The sequence below is a fragment of the Cavia porcellus genome, unplaced genomic scaffold (assembly GCF_034190915.1).
Source record: "Cavia porcellus strain 051 isolate PalLab524CR breed Dunkin Hartley unplaced genomic scaffold, mCavPor4.1 scaffold_6, whole genome shotgun sequence".
NCBI lineage: Eukaryota > Metazoa > Chordata > Mammalia > Rodentia > Caviidae > Cavia > Cavia porcellus.
In genome coordinates, this window is record NW_026947489.1 from 64,272,595 (window position 1) to 64,288,867 (window position 16,273).

The 16,273-nt window shown below is 37.6% G+C and overlaps 1 protein-coding gene across 2 annotated transcripts in view; it reads left to right on the forward strand.

Annotated features, from left to right (window-relative positions):
• Positions 1-4,856: 4,856 nt before the first annotated feature.
• Positions 4,857-16,273, forward strand: part of Ints2 (integrator complex subunit 2) — a 52,108-nt gene continuing 40,691 nt past the window's right edge. The window contains exons 1-7 of one of the 2 annotated variants that reach the window (XM_063250880.1): positions 4,857-5,178; positions 6,275-6,581; positions 7,151-7,289; positions 10,253-10,370; positions 11,526-11,639; positions 14,336-14,466; positions 14,833-15,006. In XM_063250880.1, the coding sequence (XP_063106950.1) occupies positions 6,289-6,581; positions 7,151-7,289; positions 10,253-10,370; positions 11,526-11,639; positions 14,336-14,466; positions 14,833-15,006 (969 nt within the window). In that variant the 5' untranslated portion in view covers positions 4,857-5,178; positions 6,275-6,288. The remainder of the gene's footprint in view (positions 5,179-6,274; positions 6,582-7,150; positions 7,290-10,252; positions 10,371-11,525; positions 11,640-14,335; positions 14,467-14,832; positions 15,007-16,273) is intronic. The other variant, XM_003469452.5, reaches the window with a different exon arrangement.

Below are 16,273 nucleotides of genomic sequence, written 5' to 3' on the forward strand. Positions count from 1 at the left end.
TCAATTGCACAAGAAATAACATCAAGAATCAAAAATGGGATCATATCAAATAAAAAGTTGCACCAAACAAGAAACAACCAATAGAATGAAGAGATAACCTACAGAATGGGCAAAAAGTTTTTCATCTATTACTTGGACAGAGGACTAAGATTTAGAGTACATAAAACTTAAAAAAAAAAGATCCCCAAAATAAAGACCCAATAAAAATGCAGAACTGAAGTGAATAGACATTTCTCAGAAGAAGTACAAGTGTCCAGTAAATGCATGAAAACGTTTCAATATGTCTGGCCATTACAGAAATGATAATTAAAACAATACTGAGATTCTGCCTTACTCCAGAAAGAATGAGGATCATCAATAAATCAAACAATAACAGATGTTGATGAAGCTTCAGGGAAAAAGCAGCCATTCTATAGTGTTAGCGGAAATGCAAACTAGTACAGTGTAACCATTTCGGAAATCAATAAGCAGATTCCTCAATAAATTAAAAATAAAAAAATTCAGTTTGACCTAGCTATTTTTGTTCTAGGCATCTCCCTAACGAGCTATGACAGTGATACATGTTTATAGCAGCCAACTCATAATAACTATATCTTCAAAATGACTTTTTTGATCAACAGATGAATGGACAAAGAAAATCTGGTACTTATGCATAGTGTTATAAAGAAGAATAAACGAGTTGTTTATTGAAAAAGATATACCTTGTGTCTTAGTTATTTTATTGTTGTTGCTGAGACAAAATACCCAGTAACCGAAGTTAAAGGAGAAAAGGTTTATTTGGGCTCATAGTTTATAGAGGTTTAAGTTCATATTTGGCTGGCTGAAAGGTAGGGTAACATGGCAGAGGAGCATCACAGAGGAGAAACAGTGCATGCTGGGCAGAAGGCAGGAAGCCAGCAAAGGAGCAATGTGGCAAGCAGTGAAGGACACTATTTCTGTTCCTTGTGTTCTTTCTAGGCTACATTCCGTAAGGCTGTTAGCACTCACATCTGTTATGAGTACTTCCAATTATCCACGCCCACAACTATACCAAACCAATCAGTAGACTAATTTAGTAACCACACATCCTTAATCTCAGCATCACGCACTGTAGCTCCAGCCACTTCTAAAAAGCCCCACTATGACCACATGAGGACTTTTGGGGGGACATCTAGACACAAGCCATAACATTGAGATCATAACATTAAATGAAATAAATCAGAAACACATGTTTGAATCTCATGGCTTCTCTTGTATGAGAAACTCAAAGTATAAATGGACTGAGAAGCTGGGTGTGGTGGTGCACACTTGTAGTCCCAGCACTTGGGAGGCTGAGGCAGGAAGATCATTGTGAGTTTGAGGCCAGCCTGGGTTACAAAGTGAGCTCAAGGCCAGCCTGAAGTGCATAGTGAGACCCTGTCTCAAAAAGACAATAAATAAACAAAATAGAGTGAAATAAAAGATAGAAAATAGGACGATAGATCTTTTTAAAAAAAAGGAGGGAACAAAGAGAGAGTTTGGAGGGAGGTTCAGGGAAGGGATGAAATAAGATGTTAGTACATATAACAACTCCCCAGAAGGAAGATAATCATGTACTACAGCATCTCTGAATAAAAATTTAGGGAACACCTTTTTTTTTGTCCTGGGGATCGAACTTACGACCTTGCACTTGTCAGGCAGACACTTGCTGCTGAGCAAAATCCCCATCCCCTTGAATAAAAATTTAATAAGGTAAAATAGGTACACTGAGGATGTTTTGAGTTCCATGTTGATAACATATCTCCTCATATCCATGAACTTTTAAAATTGGTTCTATTTCCAAAGAACATGAGTCCTCCTTTAAAAACTTAGCACACTCATTACTTGAAACACATTTATGCAAAAAAGCATGTAATCATCTGTAACAGTAGATATTTTAAAGTGTTTTTTTTTTGCTTCTGTTTCATTCCTGCAGTCAAAGAAATAAAAAGGAGCAGACCAAAGAACACAAATCAAAAAAAAATGTTTAACATTGTCCAGGAAAAATAATATTCTCTTTTGGGTTAAAAAATAGGGATTATACAACATTACATCAAATTTAACACAGTGTAACTGTGTATTATTTCATATATCACTAAGAAATAATGTTGCCAAATAAAACTTAGCATTGGGAGCTGGGGATTTAGCTCAGCAGCATAAGCGCCTGCCTTGCAAGCAGGCAGTCGGGAGTTCGATCCCCGATACCGATAAAAAGGAAAAAGATACACACACAAAAAACTTAGCATACTGTTAACTATTCAATATTAAAATTTCAGAGTGAAATGTGCAAAAGTAAATAAAATTGATAGAATATATCTTCTTGTGACCAGAAATGGTAATGGGCTAGTCTTAAAAAGGGATTATTTCTTCAAATACCACAATTATAATGAGACACAAATACCACAATTACATGGGGATTTACATAAAATTAAATTTAGTGGTAATATGTGGAGTTATTTACTATTTTTGAATATATTTAATCTATCTGGTTAAATATCTGAATTGAAAAATCTTCTCACCTGATTTTAGAATGGGGCATGGTTGGTATATGCGTGTAATCTCAGGTACTAGGGAGGTTAAGGCAGGAGCATTTCAAGTTAGAGGGCAGCCTGGGAAATTTGGTGAGATTTATCTCAAGATAAAAATTTAAGAAAGAAGCCAGGCGTGGTGGCTCATGCCTGCAATCCCAGCACTCACTCGGGAGGCTTAGGTGGGAGGATCGTTGTGAGTTCGAGACCAGCCTGAACTGCATAGGGAGACCCCATCTTAAAAAAGAAAAAAAAAATTTAAGAAAGGTTGGTAACGTAGCTCAGTGATAGAGCACTTATCTAGTGTGTGTAAGGGTCTGGCTTTAATCCTCAGCACCAAGAAAAATATTGATTTTAGTATAGTTAAGTAGTTGACCTGAGAGAAACAAATTTAAAGTTCATAGTTAAAATTTTTTTTCATGTAAATCATCTGAGGTCTGTATAAGGACTATCAAAATTATTGTATCGGCAAATATGATGTTTCAATTACTTGTGAGACTTTTTACCAAGTTGATAAGAGGAGGAGAAACTGGCACAACTCCCAGCAGTGTTCACTAAAATAAGTATGAAAGTGAGCCAGGTATGGTGGTACATGTCTGTAACCCTGGCACTTGGGAAGGAAGATTTTGAATTCCAGCACAGCCTGGTTACATAGTGAGAAATGGTTTCAGTTTTAAAAAGACTGAAAGAAAAGGAGAGGGAAATCTGGAAAAAAGTAAGTCATCTCTGGGACATTCTAATCTCCTTTAAGCCAGATGAGATTTGCTGTTCTCTACAGATCAAGATGGCGATACTGGATGTGCATGTTGTTTCTCTGTTAGTGATCAGAAACAAATTTGAAAAAGACCTTAAAATCTCTTAATTCATATAATGTCTTTGATTTCCCTCATTCGTTTTCCAAATCAGTGTTTGAATTTCCTTCATATGCTTCCTGAGAAACACTCACCCAGCAATATGAAGTGGTTTATTCTTTCTTGGTCCTAATTTCCACAGTTCTAAAATGGAGACAATTATTACCTATCTCAGAGGACTAAATAGTAGATATAAGGCACTTATACCAGTGCTTAGCAACTGTTCAACAAATAAGGTAATAATAAATATTAGCTTAAAAATGACTTAATTGGGGTTTGGGGTGTAGCTTAGTTGTTGAACACTCGCTTAGCATCTGTGAAGCCTGAGGTTCAAATAAAAATTAATAAATAAAAGCAAATTGTAGTTTGTAACCCACTGATGGGAGATTTAAAAGTGAGAAATCACTTTTAAATATAATGATCAGCCAATTTTAAGAGGAAATAGGCTACATACCATGTAATATTTCATAAAATGTTTCATTTCATATAAATTATATATTTATGTGGATATTTGCATAGGTGTCTTCTGGGTCACAATGTGAAATGCATTACTGTGGATCCAGTGCAAAATTCTTTTAGAAAAACAGCAACACATATTCTTTCCTTCTTTTGTCTAGTGTATTGAAAGCCAGATCTGATTAGAGATTATCCCTATCAAGAGTTTAAGAATTATAAAGTACTTTATCTCTGTAAAATACTTCTGTTTCCAACTCCTACCACAATACTTTTTTTTTTCTTTTTTGTACCAGGGTTCGAACTCACGACCTCATGGTTACTAGGCAGGCACTTATGCATGCCACTGAACTGAATCCCCAGCTACAATACTTTGTAAATAGATGGTGCCATCAAACCAGAAACACCTAGTATTATAGAAAATATGACTTTGAAGTGATTAAATTCCTTTTGAGAAGTTGTTGAAAAGGCTGGATCTTTCTTTGCAGAAGTGCTAAACAACTCACAATTTTGAGATTTCCAGACAGTTCCTGAAATCCCATCCGTAGCTCTACTGAGGATATACGGACCCATAGGTAAAGAACCCTGAAAGATATTTAATAATGGCTGGTGGGCGTTGGGCTCGCGTGTTGTAAGAACGTTTAGGATTAGATTACTTTTTATATTCTACAAATCCTGGGATTCTAGAACTTTGGTGCTTGAGGGTACAGGCAGAGATAATTAGAGCGGTACAGGAGGTCCACTCATGAGTTCTGATCAAAGAACACTGAGACAACTTTTTTTTTAAAACATGGTCAATATTATTTAATGCCATGCTAATCTTGAAATGTAAACTGAAACTCTGAGGTTCACAGTGACTAATCTAAGAGGAGTTAATTCTGGGAAAAGTACTGCAATCAGTACCTTGCATCTTAGGCAAGGCGAATAGAGTGGAGGAAGAGGCGGGTCCGCGCATGCGCACCACTTCATGGTCGCCGACGTCTCCGTGTTTCCTCTTACAGCCACTCTTGCTCTCAGTCCAGTACGGTGGCCGACGGGAGCCCCACTCTGGGGATGAATGAAGCTGCTGGGCAGGTTGAAAAAGTCTCCTTCGCTTTTTTCCGTCTCTTCAGATTTGGTTCTGCGTTTGTGAGCTGCCTACCCATCCTGCCCCCATTTTATCGACGGCCGGGTTGGTCCCAGCGTCTGAGTTCTTGGTGCCCGAACCTACTTGGGGCGCAGCCAGGGTTTGGGGATCCGGATGATCGCCTAGGCCCAACTTCGGACCGCGTTCTCGATTTCTGCCGCGTCCTGTCTTTAAGACGCGGAATCCCAGAGGGGCCCCGGGAGGCTGCAGGGTAGACCATAAGGTATGAAGCACCCGCTTCTCAGGCCTCAGCGCGTTCCCCGCTTTGTCGGCAGCCAGCCAGGCTTTTCGCTGCCGGAGGGATTTTGTGGGGTGTCCTTACGAATAGGGTAGAAACATAGGAGCACACAGGTCTCGGCGCCTCTTTCTCTATTAGTCTGTTAAACTACCACTTCTGCTTGAAGGCAGAGCATCGTTTCTGTCCATGACTGTCCCACGGTTTTGCTAATCAGTCGGTCTTAAGAGAGGATGGCATTGGCTACCTGCTTTGAGCTTCCCATTCCCGTGCTATCCTGTTTTGTTTTGTTTGTGCCTTTGATTTCTCTTAAAAGAGGGTAGAAATGTGCAAGGCGGACTCGTGTTTGTCTCTTGCAAAGTTAATTGTACCTACTCATCTATTTTTTAAAAACCTAGTGACAGAGGATATAAAACAATCCTCTGGAATCTGACATTACTTTTGGCCAGGTAGGTGATTTACCAGTGTTTTCATCTACTCATGGAGGGTGGGAAAGAAGTCCAAAAGTTTGTTGGGGAGGCTTATGAAACTAAGGAAGCGTGACTGTGGCCATTCATGTATCTGCATTTATGTATCAAGGAGCTCTATACTTGGTACAAGAAAGTCTTGGATTGGGATTTAAAAATTTTGTTATTTATTATTGTTTTTTCTAGATAGGGGCTCACTGTGTAGTTCAGGGCAGACTGGCCTCCAATCTGAGTCAGTCATCCTGAGTGTTGGGATTACAGGCTGCACCACACCTGGCTTTTGCCCTGGCAGTTATTTCATGAAGGTTCAGCCTCGGATTCTAATACTATTACTTTGAGTCTGTTACTGAATTTTCTGGATTTCATACACGTGCTTTGGAAAGTAAGAGTATTAGACCAGAAGATTCCAAAGGCTCAACAATACATTAATAAACACTGTTTTTCTCATTGTCCAGGTGGCAGTAGAAAGACAGAGAGACTTAGTCCTTAATTGTGCCAGAAACACTGCCAACATCACGGTCTACAAAAGATCTACCATATTTTTTAGATTTGAAAAAGAATGTTGTTCCTACAGATAGAAATTATAACCATACTTTTTTGGTGTTTTTAATCACCAGGATCAACAGTGATAATGACGGAGTGTACAAGTCTTCAGTTTGTTAGCCCTTTTGCTTTTGAAGCAATGCAGAAAGTGGATGTTGTTCGTCTGGCATCTTTAAGTGATCCAGAGTTGAGACTTCTTCTGCCTTGTTTGGTGCGGATGGCACTTTGTGCTCCAGCTGATCAGAGCCAGAGCTGGGCTCAGGATAAAAAACTTATACTTCGCCTTCTTTCTGGAGTGGAAGCTGTCAACTCTATTGTTGCATTGTTGTCTGTGGACTTTCATGCTCTAGAACAAGATGCCAGCAAAGAGCAGCAGCTCAGGTAATGTTTGTTATATAATATATAGGTTGGGATTTACTTAGATTTCTGAAAGAGTTGAGAATCAGATGTTTTTCAGGCTTTCAGAGTTTCTCCAAAGAGTGAGATTGTAAACTTTGAGGTCATTTTACTAACATCTTTTTATTGTTAAAATTCTAGGGTCTTTTGAATTCTGCATTATAAAATATCTGTAGAAAAGTTTGGCCGCATATTTAGGGAGAACTTACTAGGTCAGTTACTGTCAGTGGAAAGTGGTTAGGATAACTTCCCTGGATTAAAGGGATTTACTGGACTTACTTGATGTATTATATGCTTTCTTACCCATTATGAGTCCAGAAGGTGCTTTTGTTTAGTGGAGTGGGTGTTAACTACCAGACCTGATGGAGTCTTCACCTAGCTTCTGAATTCTGGAAATAGGCAAAAATAGGCAAACTAAATAGCATTTCACAAAGTAATAGCAGACATTTAAAATGCGTAATTTTTTTGTAGACTATTTGGTCATGTAATTTTTATGTAATTATTTCACGTCAGTGTTCTCATGACTGATGTTTTTCATGTTTGCACTACATCAGGCATAAACTTGGAGGAGGCAGTGGTGAAAGCATCCTGGTATCCCAGCTTCAGCATGGACTGACCTTAGAATTTGAACACAGTGATTCCCCTCGTCGATTACGTCTTGTGCTTAGTGAACTATTGGCGATTATGAACAAGGTGCTCTTTTATATTTTGGCCATAACTCAAAAGTATTCATGATTTTTTTCTTTCAGTGTTTTATTTTTATAAATATGTGTTTGCAGTACATAGTGATTACTTTCATCATGAGAAGCTGGTGCATGTCCCTAACACATCTTAATTCTTATCTCCTTCCCTCCCTATGTTCCTACTCTGTCCATTTCTTTGTTTCCTTATTTGCAAGACAAAGTATTTGTGGTTTGCTGTCTATGCCTAGAAAGGTAGAAAGAAATAGATGCAAGAAGTCAGGCAGGTTGCATCTCTATGGGCATTTCTGTTTGATACATGTTTTCCTTTCAAAGGTTAAAAGGATATTAAAAGTATACATTAGTCTGTAACCCCAGCTACTTCAGAGGCTGAAACAGGATTACAAATTGGAGGCCAATCTGGGCAATTCAGTGAGATCTCATCTCAGAATAAGAAGTAAACAGTGTTGGGTTATAACTCAGGGACAGAATGCTCCTAGGTTTGCTCCTTAGTGCTGAAAAAAAACAACAACAACAAAAAAAAACCAAGATTAAAAAAAACCCCAAAACAGTAAAACCCGAACCATCACCACCATCACAATAACAAAAAACAAAAACCAATAATGGCAAAAACAAAGAAAACAAAAAAGCAGGATTGCTTTCTCTAATTACTGTTTTCTCTTATGTATGCTTCTGCATTCTTTATTATAGGGATTTTCCCTCCATATGGGATTCATACAATGGCCTCTTTTTTCTTTTTGAGACAGGGTCTTGCTATGTGGTTCAGGCTGTTCGTGGGCTCACTTTCTAGCCCAGGTTCATTTTGAACTTGCAACAATCCTCCTGCCTCAGCCTCCCAAGTGCTGGGGTTACAGGAGCGCGCCACCACATCTGGCTTGGCTTCTTGAGTTTAGAAAGGAATTTATGTCAAGACTTGTATCAATTGGGGCTGGGGATTTAGTTCAGCGGCATAAGCGCCTGCCTTGCAAGCAGGCAGTCGTGAGTTTGATCCCTGGTACCGATAAAAACAACAACAAAAAAGACTTGTATCAATTGATTAGTTTGAATACATCTGTTAAAAGATGAAGTGTAGCATAAGTGAAAAATGTGTGGATTCATTTAGACACTGGTTGAACGTGAAACTCCTTTTATGTGACTGTGAGTAAGGAGTAGCAAAGCTGAAGTGGATGTAGGGCCGCTGCTTGGCTTTTTTCACCTCGTGACTTAATTGCTCCTAATGAAAGCCATTTTTTTCTCAGCAAAATTATAGACTCTTTCAAGTCATGGACCTTTGAGTAATTATAGTTAATTGAAACTGAACTTAAAAAATTTATAATGTCAAGGATTTATCATACAAAGAACTAAATTGGATCTTCATATTAAGATGATTTATGTGAAAATAGGCTCAGAGTTTTAAAGATAAAAGTTATTTGGGATCAGTTAACTTGTGGTAAATAAACTTTGGTTTTGTAATCATGGGAAAAAACTTATTTTAAAGAAGGTGTGGTAGGAAATTTCAGCTAGTTTTAGCTAAGCATCTTAATATATGATGCAGAAATTTTATTTATTTATTTTTTTGGTCTTTTTGAGACAGGGTTTCACTGTGGGCCTCAAGGTTGGTGTTGAACTCACTTCATAGGCCAGGCTGGCCTCAAACTCACAGTGATTCTCCTACTTCAGCCTCCCAAGTGCTGGAATTACAGGTGTGCACCACCACCATGCCTGGCTTGTGACAAATCTTTGTAAAATCTTTACTGCCACAATTTTCTTTTTTTCTTTTCCACTATACTATTTTCTTCTGTTCTTTTCCTCGTTAATTTTAGCCAGAATTTTTCGTACATGTTTTCCTTAGTACATCACCTGGTAGTTCTGCTAAAATAAGTGAAATTTCTCTTCTAATTTTTCAATTCAGCATTCTTAATATGGGGAATATGGTGATAAAATTACTGACGGAGCCCATCATAGGCTGACTTTCCAGGAAGAATGTTCTGTAGCCTGAGGCAGGAGGATTTATAAGTTCAAGGCCAACCTCAGCCACTTAGTGAGATTGCAAATTTGAAACCAGCTTTGGCTACAAAATGAGCTCAACGCCAGCCTGAACTGCATAATGAGGCCCTGTCTCAAAAAGACAATAATAAAACAAGACAAAACAAAACAAAACCCACTGAAGGAAAATTTCCAAAAACTTGGTACTTTTGTCAATCTAATTTTCAGTTCCTGGTTTTTCCTCATAGTTCATTCAGAATTGAATGTGAATTTATATTTATTATACTACTTTACGTTTAGAGTTTTTGGTTTTTGAAAACAACTGCTTATATAGGTAGCATTCTTCGATCATTTCTTTGGTTTGCCTATTTTTTAATTTCAGATATTTAAAATATTTAGGTGGAAACCAGTTCTTCAGACTAATGCTGCCAGATCTGAATAGTAATTGTGGTTAAATTGATTGAAAGTGATTTAATACTATACATTCGGCTACAGTATATAGATGAGATTCTAAGAGTCATGAGCTAGGCATGGTGGTTCCCTCCTGGAATGTCACATGTTCTGTAGCCTGAGGCAGGACAATTTACAAGTTCAAGGTCAAACTCAGCCACTTAGTGAGACTCTGTCTCACTAGGGCGAGGGATAGTGCATAGTGGTAGACCTCAGTGATAGAGCCCTTGGGCTTGATCCCCAGCACTGGGGGAAAAAAAAGAAAAAAGAAACATGGTCTGTGTGAGCTCAACAAATATACAAAAATAGTAAGGGATTTAATTTATTACCTGAGCTGGGTGTGGGGGTATGCATTTGTAATCCCAGAGATTGGGAGGCTAAAGCAGAAGGATCTCTGTGATTTTGAAGCCAGCCTAGGCTACAAAGTGAGTTCAAGGCCAGTCTGAACTGCATAGTGAAACCCTGTCTCCAAAAAAAAGAAAAGAAAAAGAAAAAATTTATTACAATAGTTTGTTTTCTTTTTTTTCTTCCCATTTTAAGGTATCTGAATCCAATGGAGAATTTTTTTTCAAGTCTTCTGAGCTCTTTGAGAGTCCAGTGTACTTGGAGGAAGCTGCAGATGTACTTTGTATTTTACAAGCAGGTACTGTGCTGAGTGGTAAGATGCAGTTCACGCACTTTGCTGTTAAATGATAGTGTGTAACTTCTTAGTCTGGAATGTGGTTAAGGATCATCTGATAAAATTATGCCTAAAAGTTTAAGCTAAAAAATGACTAATGGTAGAACAGTGAGTTAAGCAAAGTATATTATTTGCATAATAGTATATTTGATTTTATGATTCTAATGCTTGTTGATGATTTTGAAAAATGTTCACAGTATGTGAAACAAAAAAACATCCAGCTTTGGTGGCCCAGTCCTGTAGTCTAGCTACTTGGGAGGCTGAGGCAGGAGTATCTCAAGTTGAAGGCTAATTTGGGTACTGTGGCGTGATTCTGTTTTTAAGAAAAAAAAGTCAGGCATGATGGTGCACTTCTGTAATCCTATCCCTCGAGAGTCTGAGGTAGGAGGATCACTGCAAATTTGTGGCCAGCCAGGGCTATGTAGTGTGTTCAAGGCCAGAGTTGGAGGCCAGCCTGGCTACATAGTAAGTTCGAGGCCAACCTGAACAAAATAGCAATACCGTGTCTAAAACAAAACAAAACAAATATTGACGTTATATAATGGCATTGGAACTAATTTAAAAAAAAATTTTATACTGTTTTATATTTTTTAGGTCCCTTGTAATAGGTGTATCTGACAGAAATAAAAGTAAAAAGACAAAAATGCAAAGATTTTTGTGAAATCTCAGACTAACATTGTTCAATAAAACTTTCTGCAGTGTTCTGTGTTGTCCTGTCGATTTAGTAGCCACTAATCATATGTTCTGAGGATTACTTGAAATGTAGCTACTGTGATTGGGGAACTGAACAATTTTAATTTCATTTAAATTTAAATGTCCATGTGTGGCTATTGGGTGTTTCACTGACTAGATCAGTTCTTTCGTTTGAAGCAGGGGTTCTCACTATGAAGTCTCTGTTGGTCTTGACCTCACTGTGTATGAAGCCCATGCTGGCTTTAAACTTGCGATCTTCCTGTGTTGGCCTCCCGAGTGCTAGGATTATAGTCACGTGCCACACCACTCATGGAACAGCTCTAGACTATGAAAAGAAAGAACTTTACTTGCATTTTGGTGACATCTTTGAAATCCAAAGATGTTTAATATGTAGGACAATGAAATAGCAATCTGTAATAATGACATTGATTTCTCTTGTAGAGCTCCCTTCCTTACTTCCTATAGTTGATGTAGCTGAAGCCTTGCTACATGTTAGAAATGGTGCCTGGTTCTTGTGTCTCTTGGTGGCCAATGTTCCGGATAGTTTTAATGAAGGTAAATATAATTTTAAAATGGTATATTGAAGACATTTGGTGGGGGGTATGTGCACAATGTACAGGAGCCTTTGTGTGTGTGTGGTACTGGGAATTGACTCTAGAGACTTCTCACTGAGCTACATCCTGGCCCTTCCTCAATTTTGTATTTTGAAAAAGTCTTGCTAAATTACACAGGCTGAGTTTAAGCTTGTGCTCCTTCTGCCTCAGCCTCCCAGAGTGCAGGGATTCCAGGGTTGCACTATCAACCTGTGTACTCCTCTCCTTTTTTTTGAGTTGAAATCTCACTATGTTGGCTGGGTTGGTGTTGAATTGCTGGGCTCAAACAATCCTCTTAGTGTTCTGTGTAACTGTACTTATGGGTACATGCCACTGTGCAGTGTTGAGGTCCTATTTTGTTGTTGTTGTTATTGTTGTTGCGGTAAGAAGAAACAGGATTTTATTTTATTTTATTTTTTATTTATTTATTTTTTTTGGTGTTTTTCCTTTTTATCAGTACCGGGGATTGAACTCACGACTGCCTGCTTGCAAGGCAGGTGCTTATGCCACTGAGCTAAACCCCTAGCCCCAGGATTTTATTTTAAAGCTTATGTTTTGAAAGCTTTTTTTTTTTTTTTTTTTTTTTTTTTGGTACCAGGGATTGAACTCATGACCTCACTCTTGTCAGGCAGGTGCTTAGCTAAATCCCCAGCCCTGAAAGCTTTTTTAGTGGATATTCAGTTTAGAAATACAAAATTTAGATAGTACCAAATTTTATTCACCTTGTAAATTTAAATATAGTTAATATATAGCAGAAGCAAAATTTTTTTCTTTTTGTTTCTTTGCCATGGCCACCAGTGCTAAAATATAAGAGTAGAAAAATACTGAGCAAGTATAATATATAATTTCTATATTATATAGAAGAACAAAGAAGAGAAGCCATACATATATACAGTAGCCAAAGAGCAGTATGAGAGATATGTAGGGACTATCAGCAATTAGAGCTTTGTTTTTCAGCCTGTTGCTGTCAGTTTGAAGAATAATACAGGGTAAAAATTGAGAAAACTCAATAAGGAATTTTCATCTCTATTTTAAACTAATGACTGAAGGTGGTTGATTGAGTCCGAGTGATATAAAAATAAAAAGTTATTATTAAGGAAAGTAATATATGAATTAGGAGCTGGGGAAGAAAAATCTCTCAATCTGGGGTTATATAATTCCTAACTTTGTTCCTCACTCATTATTTATTTATGTATTTATTTATTTATTTTTGTCTTTTTCCTTTTTTCGGTACCGGGGATTGAACTCACGACTGCCCGCTTACAAGGGAGGCGCTTATGCCGCTGAGCTAAATCCCCAGTCCCCTCCTCACTCATTATGCAATATCCATTAAAACATATAATTTCTCTTCTGTGAAATGGCATATTGATAGTATTTCTCTAGGACATCTTTACTTCTAAAACTTTATTTACTATCATATGACCTGACATGGGTTTTTCAGCACTTGTCTTAGCCAGAAGGCTGAGAATTAATGACATGAATTTTTTTTTTTTTTTTGTCTTTTTCCTTTTTATCGGTACCAGGGATCGAACTCACGACTGCCTGCTTGCAAGGCAGGCGCTTATGCCACTGAGCTAAATCCCCAGCCCCAATGACATGAATTTTTCTAAACTATGTTTTTGCTGCTTTTCTGTTACTTTTTTCAGTTACTGAAAGAGGTGTCTTGATGTCTCCAAATGTAATTATGGATTTCCCTGTTTCTGATTGTAGTGCTGGCAGTTTTTGCTTCATGTGTTTTCAAGTTTTCTTGTGGAGTCTATATACATTTAGGATTGATGTATCTTTTTGATAAATTTAGCCTTTTTTTCCTTCATTGTGAAATGAACTTTTTTCCCCATGGTAATTTTTGTGTTTTTGAAGTCTACTTATATGAGTACAGCCATGTAATCTTTCTTATAGTAGTGCTTGGATAGTATATATATTTTCTTTTCTTTTTTTTTTTACCGGTACCAGGCATCAAACTCATGACCGCCCGCTTGCAAAGCAGGCACTTAAGCCACTGAGCTAAATCCCTAGCCCCCTATATATATTTTCTTATCACTTAATTCTATTTATTTATTTTTTATAAAGTTACTTTTTTTGTTTATTTATTTTTTTGAGACAGGATCCTCACAATGTAACTCAGGGAGGCCTTAAACTCACTTTGTTGCCCAGGCTGGCCTCAAACTCACAGTAGTCCTTCTGCCTCAGCCTCAACACATGCCTGGATTACAGGCCGCTACAATTGGCTTTGCTTTTTTTTTTTCTTTTGGTCTTTTTGAGACGGGTTCTTGCTGTGCATTTCCTGCTGACCTTGAGCTCACTTTTTAGCCCAGGCTAGTCTCAATCTTACGATGATCCTCCAGCCTCAGCCTTCCAAGTTCTGGGATTACAGGCATATGCCACCGCACCTGGCTTATCTTTTTATTTTAATATAACATAGAGTTCTTGTTTTCTTTCATTTTTTTGATTGTGGGGCTTGAACCCAAGACCTAGTCAAAGCTGTAACACAGAGCTACATCCCCAACCCTTTAAGGGAGATTCCATGTGGGCAAGCTGTCCTTGAATCCTCTTGCTCAGTCTCCTGAGTACTGAGGTTACAAGTGTGTGCCACCATGCCCAGTTCATAACATCTTCCTTACAAATATCTTGGAGTAATAGACTGTCTTACCTATTTAGTTTGTAGAGGTCTGATCAAAAATGGAGAGCGACAAGATGAAGAAAGTCTTGGGGGAAGGCGCAGGACAGATGCTTTACGCTTCTTGTGTAAAATGAATCCTTCTCAGGCCCTCAAGGTCCGAGGCATGGTGGTAAGAGATTCTGTTGTTTTATGACACAAAGCCCTTTATTCTGTGTTAGGACAAAATACTTCTCTCAGGAAGAATCTTTTAGAGTTTGGGAATGTTAATTATATATTGGATGAGTTACTCTTCTCTCTCTCTCTCTTTTTTTTTTTTTTGAGACAAAGTCTCACTATATAGTTCAGACTGGCCTTGTACTCACTATGTAGTAGACCAGGCTTGCCTCAAACTTGTGATCCTCCTGCCTCTGCCTCCAGAGGGAGGCTGGGATGACAGGAATAGCCCCCACGCCTGGGTTAGATGCTTTTAGATTTTGAAACATCCTTATCTTTTCCTTATGATACTGAGTTTAATTTGTTTGCTTTGTTGTGGTAGGTGGAAGAATGTCACTTGCCAGGCCTTGGAGTGGCTTTGACTTTGGATCATACTAAAAGTGAAACTTGTGAAGATGGAGTGAGTGACCTGGTTTGTTTTGTTAGTGGTTTGCTTCTTGGAACAAATGCAAAGGTCCGGACTTGGTTTGGAACTTTTATCCGAAATGGACAGCAGGTGAGAGTTAAATATCTGTTTCGGGTATGGATGAGATGTTTTGGCAGTTACTAAAAGAGGAAGAAACACTTTTTAGACAGTTATCATTAGATCAGTGGTTTTCAAACTTAGTTTCAGAGATGTCCTTACATTTTGAAAAATCATTGAGAATGTGAAAGAGCACTTATTTGCATGACTTTTATCTTTTGATGTTTCTCATTAAAAATGCAACGGAAATATTTGAAATATTTAATTCATTAAAAATAGTAGTAATTACTCTTTAATGTGAGCTGATTTTTAAATGAGAAGCAACCAAAACATTTACTGAGAATAAAAGTATTTTACATTTTTCAGCTCTTGTCATTTCGCTTATAGAAGCTTCTGGAAAAATAAACTGTAGGTTAATAAGATGGGAGGGGAAGAAAAGGCACTGTATTTTTAAGGAAAAGCTTTTGCCCTTTTGACTTCTGTGAAAGGGTCTTAGAAATTCCCAGGGCTCTGGGTCAGACTCACAAGAACTACTGCATTAGTCACCAGTAAGTTACACTCTTTAATTTTAATCTGTACATATGTATGTGTTTATGTGCATATACAACTAGTATCATTTAATTGTTGTGAAGTGTACATTTCATGCACTAACTATATTTACAATGCTGTGCAACCATCATTGCTATCCATTTCTAGAACTTCTTTTTTTAAAAAATGTTTAGAACTTTTCAGACAAAAACCCAAAGTCATCCTAAACAGAGACTGTGTACCCATTAAACTCTGTTCCTTCTTTCCTCTGCAAGCCGCTGGTAACTTCTAGGTTTTCCTTCTTTGCCATATATTTTTTCTCTTTCAATTATTAAACTTTACTATTAAAGCAGGTTTACTATATTATACTTGGAAATGCTCTAAGAATAATAAACAAGTAACCCTTTATGTTAGAACTGCTTTCATGTTATTATCTTTCCTTTTTCATTCTTGTACTTACTTAGCAGATCCAACGCTACTGGCTACTTACCAGACATAGAGTAAGGTTCTGCAGAGTCAGAGATGGTTAAAACATCATCTCCGCCTGAGGAACTGTGAGGGTTATAGACTTGTTAACTCTTAATTACAACTACTAGCTAAATGTTATTAATGAAATATTCATTTCTTTGTCAGTAAAATAAATTGTGTTCAGAGAATTTATCTCATGTACTTAAAAGTACATAATCATCTAGTAGGAGAGCTAGGCTTAAACTCAAGATCATCTTCTCCACAATTTGAGTATTTCTTGCTGTACTACATTGTGTATTCACTT